This window comes from Triticum aestivum, chromosome 2B (assembly GCF_018294505.1).
Source record: "Triticum aestivum cultivar Chinese Spring chromosome 2B, IWGSC CS RefSeq v2.1, whole genome shotgun sequence".
NCBI lineage: Eukaryota > Viridiplantae > Streptophyta > Magnoliopsida > Poales > Poaceae > Triticum > Triticum aestivum.
In genome coordinates, this window is record NC_057798.1 from 521,597,693 (window position 1) to 521,602,568 (window position 4,876).

The following is a 4,876-nucleotide window of genomic DNA, read 5'->3' on the forward strand; positions in this document are numbered from 1 at the left end:
TGCTTGTGCTAGCTAGCCAGCCGCCGTGCTAGCTAGCTTAGCTAGCCGGCTTCGCCGCGTGGGCTAGCGCCCGGCATGGCCCCGAGCACGCGGCCCCACTTCCACCGGACCAGGAGCGGCGGCGCTCGACGGGAGCAGGCGAGGCGTCTGGCGCGATGACGGGCATGCGGTCACGACGGGAGCGAGGGCGTGCATGAGCAGGAGCGGCTGCGCCGGCGTCAAGTTCGCTATGCCTACTACGTGTTCGAAGAAATGACGCTGGTGAAAATGGGGTGAAAATGGGGTAGCAGCGTTGGGTGCATCGAGTTTGTCTGGCCTTTGTCCGGCGTTTGTTCTCCCTATTTCTACCTCATACGGACAAAATCCGGACAAAATGGGTATAGATTTAGGGTCATGCGGTGGAGTTGGCCTAATGCGTAAGATAAGTGTGAATGTTGTGGATGACCTTCTCGTAGGCAGACAGGAAAGAATCCATAGTGGTGTATTGATGTGGTGACTATGTGGACTCGTATGCGCTCTCTCACCCCAAAGAAAGTACTTGTAATCGTAGTTCAGGGTAGCCACTGAGTGAAAGTTGGTTTGCTGCAGTTAAACTTCATCACTCCATTGTTTATACTGATACATATGTAGTTAATTCTGATGTAAGTTTTGCTGAGTATCTTTGTACTCACAATTTCTACGATAAGATCACCGAGTACATTGAATCCCAGACAGAGGTCTGGTTCCTTGAGAATCCCATTCTGGCTTGCACCTTCGTTGCCCTTGACTTCACTTCAAGATCATTCAAATATGACTTGATAAAGATATGTGTTGACAAAGGACTTTAAAAAATATCCTCATACACGGCCTTTCTCCTTGCCCCTCATATTGCCCATAATGTGATCATTGGGCACAAAGAGTATAGGACCAAATGCGTGCATGCGTGCGCGGCCTTCACAGAAGTAGCGTACAGTAGAGGCATAAATAAATTAGCTGGAGTAGTAGAATAAATAAATTTGTACTAGTAGTATAGAGTAGAGCATAGAGAGTCTAGGACTTGTCGAGGAGGTTGTCGAGGTAGAGGTTGAGGATGTATCTGCCGGTGGAGAGGACGTCGAGGCGCTTCTCGCTCGGCTCGTACCGCCCCTTGCGCAGCTGGTACCGGTGCGTCACCGCCGACACGGTGTACGCCTGCCCTTCGATCGTCACGCTCTCTCCGCAGTGGATGTTCTGCGTGCGTGCGTACGTACCCACCACAAAAACAAAACACACTGTCAAAACTGCAACAGCCAGAAATACAGACTGACAGAGTGCGTTGCTGCATGAAGTTCTGAATTGTTCGGAACAGGTTAGGAGAAGATTTAGTGTTCCATAACAATACGAAAATGGAAGAAAAAAAAATGATAGTTTTAACTTTAGATCAAATCCCAACTATCACCAGCCAAGAACAGTTGTACTAACTTTTACCAGAGCCAAAGGCTTTGTATCAGTCTATCCGATCTGGCATTTGCTGCAGTTCTGCTAAAGGTGTTGAGGGGCAAACCTATCTGTAGCTGCCTGGCTGGTAGACACTGAGACTGCAGCCAAACATCTGACGCTGTTACTGCTTGGATAGCGATTTCAATCCTAAATTTGCCGGTTCAGGATTTGTGTTCTTTGTTCCCTGCACACCCCGTGAGACTGTAACCAAGCTTCTGAAGCAACCTCAGTCAACTCTGCTACACGGTTTGTTGCAGGAAATACAGTTTGGACGACCAACTACCGCTCAGATCAAGGGAGAAGCCCACTTTATAACTGATAAACGTGTCATAGGGTTCCCATTACAACTCTAAATTTTTATTGGTTCATTCTACCTAACTAAACTCTGAAAACTGTTACATGCTTGCTGGCTTGCCACGAGCGTACTGAGGAGGTCAGCACACAGGAAAAAGCTGAGGCACTGGCGCTCCGCCGTGCGGTCGCTCTCACTCGTTAAGAAGGGTTTAAGAAGGCCATCTTCGCTTCAGATTGTCTCATTCAGAGGTAAAAATATTGAACAATTTCAGTAAATCAAATTAAACATATGGCAACACGAGTTTGATTTCAGTTGGCTGAATCAACCTATAAATGATTAATGTGGTAAAATTGCTGCCCAAATTGATCATTTATGGGTTGATCAACGAATGTGGTAAAATTGCTGCCCAAATTAAACATATGGGTTGAGAGAACGTTTTTTTATGGGGGCAGCAGGAGCCAGGAGCTCTGCTTTTGCATTATAGAAGGGGGACAATACAGTACAATAGGCAAAGCCTGATGTTCTAGTTCGAAGTTCAACGTTTTGGTTCAAAATTTGAATAATAGACAAAAGTTTGAAAAATTGCAGTAAATCAATAGTAATTGCAGATCTAGAAGCTCAAGTTGACATACAGTTTGAGAGGAACCTAGTGTTCCAGTTTTAACCACGATGAGATGGAGAAACAGATGACATGTCAGAGAGGAAAGAGAGGAAATGTGACGTGGCACTGTTGATTAGGATGAAACCCAAGTTAAATGGGTATAAAACTGGTCGATTCAGAAGAAATGGGGAATTATGAATGGCTTTTAGAGTACAGGGGTAAACTGAACCAAAGCAAATTCGAGGTTGTAATGTGAACTCAATGATAACTTCCGGAGGAATAATAGACAAAAGTTTGAAAAATTGCAGTAAATCAATAGTAATTGCAGATCTAGAAGCTCAAGTTGACATACAGTTTGAGAGGAACCTAGTGTTCCAGTTTTAACCACGATGAGATGGAGAAACAGATGACATGTCAGAGAGGAAAGAGAGGAAATGTGACGTGGCACTGTTGATTAGGATGAAACCCAAGTTAAATGGGTATAAAACTGGTCGATTTAGAAGAAATAGGGAATTATGAATGGCTTTTAGAGTACAGGGGTAAACTGAACCAAAGCAAATTCGAGGTTGTAATGTGAACTCAATGATAACTTCCGGAGGAAGTGGACTTCTCTCCTTAGATTATCGCTTGCATTATTGGATTTACAGGATTGGGACGAGGTACACTGCAATATAGACCCGCCGAGGACAACGAATTCGTTGCATGTTGCAGCACGGGCCATTGCTGCCTGCTAGACCTTACAGAAGCTCGTACTACTACTGCCTACATGGCATGGCAGAGACAGAGATTCAGAAACAGAGTAGGGAGATGGACGCAGCGATCGTGCGCGCTTACCGTGGGGAAGCAGCGGACGCCGAGGCATCGCGGCGGCGGCGTGATCTCGACGACCTTGAAGGGGTACTTGTGCTCCTTCTCCCGCTCCAGCTCCCTGTCCCGGTCCTTCTTCCTGCACACCACCGACAAACGCGGCTGCACGCCGCAGACAGAAAGGAGCACGCAGGATGTCAGCTAGCTCGTCACAGCAACGCGACGCTGTTGGCCGATCGCCGAGCACGACCGTGCTACGTTTGCTCTTGTGCTGGCTGCTAACCTTGTGGTAAGCGATGGAGGTGGAGGCGACCATGGCCATGGCGGATTGCTCTCTCCGCTCTGCTTGCTGCTGCCGCTGAGAGATCCGCAGAGTCCTCGCGGGCGAGGGAGGCGGCGCGCTGAAGGGATTTGGTGGACGGGCAGAACGTCCACAGATTTCCTTGCTCTGCTCTCCGGTGATGGATGGTGGTTGATTGGTTTGAGGATTCTACAGCAGCTTCAGCCGGGAGGTGTGGAAAGAAGGTGTGCCACGCGTGCCGATCGGTCCGATCAAGTCGCTGTCAGAATGCTGATTTTCCCCTCGTCTTTTTCCCCTTCTCTGAATTTCTTGTAACATTTTTGTACTTTTGCGCAAGCCTAGCAAATCCCATTTACCATCAATAGAAGATAGAACACACTTTGTACCATATCCTACTGCAGAATCTTTCTTAAGTATAAACTAGCGGCATCTCTGGTGTGGAGCTTGATAAAATGCTCTTTTATCGAAAAATAGTTTTCCCCGCTTTGTATACAAAGCAACCAACCGAATCATACAGGGATAGATGCTGGGGCGGAACCAGCACAATCACGCCAAAAAAGCGACATAGAAAGAGCAAAAGAACGACCACAACAGATCAACAAAAACGAAGAAGCCTCGCGAACGTTGCGTCCACCGGGATCTTTCACTAGGCTCCAAGACTCCGAAGCGCCGGCACCTATCAACACCTTCAAGAAGGATCGCGACGATGACGACGCTGCTGCCAAGGGTTTCCCCCGGTACACGACGAGGCGAAAGGAAGGGTAGCCCCCAACGCCCTCCTGGAAGGTCAGGTGGCACCCACGGGCGCCATCGCGCCGGTGTCGGCCACGCCGACAGGGGTTTCCCCCGATCCCAACCCACACCTCGGGTGCTCCGGATCCAGCCATCAAACCAACCATCAGCCTGCGCCAACGCGGTCATTTGGGCTGAAGGAAACTCCTTCGTCAATTAGGGAATGCTTGGGGCGATGGATGGATAGGTTTAGGAAAGATGATAAGAAACTACTTTTAGTTGGGATCTTTGCCTTATTTTGGGCTTTATGGAAGTCTAGGAATGGGATAATCTTTGATAATAAGAAAATTACTGCTCCTATGCCACTGATCAAACTAATGAGGCATTGGATGATGGATTGGTCAATTTTACAGATAAAGGAGAATAAAAAAAAGGGAAAACTTTGTTTTTGCCACTCTAGTTTTTGCCAACTTTGCTTATGCCACTCTAGAATTTGACATTTCACTTTTGCCACTCTTAGCTTTTGACAATATATCATTTTTGCCATTCCGTGGCAAAAGCAAAAATTTTAGAGTGGCAATTGTGATACATGTCAAAAGCTAAGAGTGGCAAAAGTGAAATAAAAAATTATCGTTTTTGCCACGAAATGGCATTTGTGATGTATTGTCAAAAGCTAAGAGTG

General features: G+C 47.1%; 1 protein-coding gene across 1 annotated transcript; it reads right to left on the reverse strand.

Moving 5' to 3' along the window:
• Positions 1-578: 578 nt before the first annotated feature.
• On the reverse strand, positions 579-3,730 carry LOC123045790 (uncharacterized). Its single transcript, XM_044468966.1, has 3 exons — positions 3,445-3,730; positions 3,189-3,323; positions 579-1,209 (listed from the first exon to the last, which is right to left on the reverse strand). The coding sequence occupies exons 1-3, from the start codon at positions 3,481-3,483 to the stop codon at positions 1,030-1,032; spliced, it is 354 nt and encodes a 117-aa protein (XP_044324901.1). The 5' UTR covers positions 3,484-3,730; the 3' UTR covers positions 579-1,029.
• Positions 3,731-4,876: the final 1,146 nt, after the last annotated feature.

Bases quoted from the DNA above. Each gene is read 5' to 3' on its own strand.
- LOC123045790 (XM_044468966.1), bottom strand. From the start codon at position 3,483: ATGGCCATGGTCGCCTCCACCTCCATCGCTTACCACAAG. The intron at 3,324-3,444 runs GTTAGCAGCCAG...TGCGGCGTGCAG, and splicing joins CCTCCATCGCTTACCACAAG to CCGCGTTTGTCGGTGGTGTG. The intron at 1,210-3,188 runs GTAAGCGCGCAC...GCACGCACGCAG, and splicing joins GCGTCCGCTGCTTCCCCACG to AACATCCACTGCGGAGAGAG.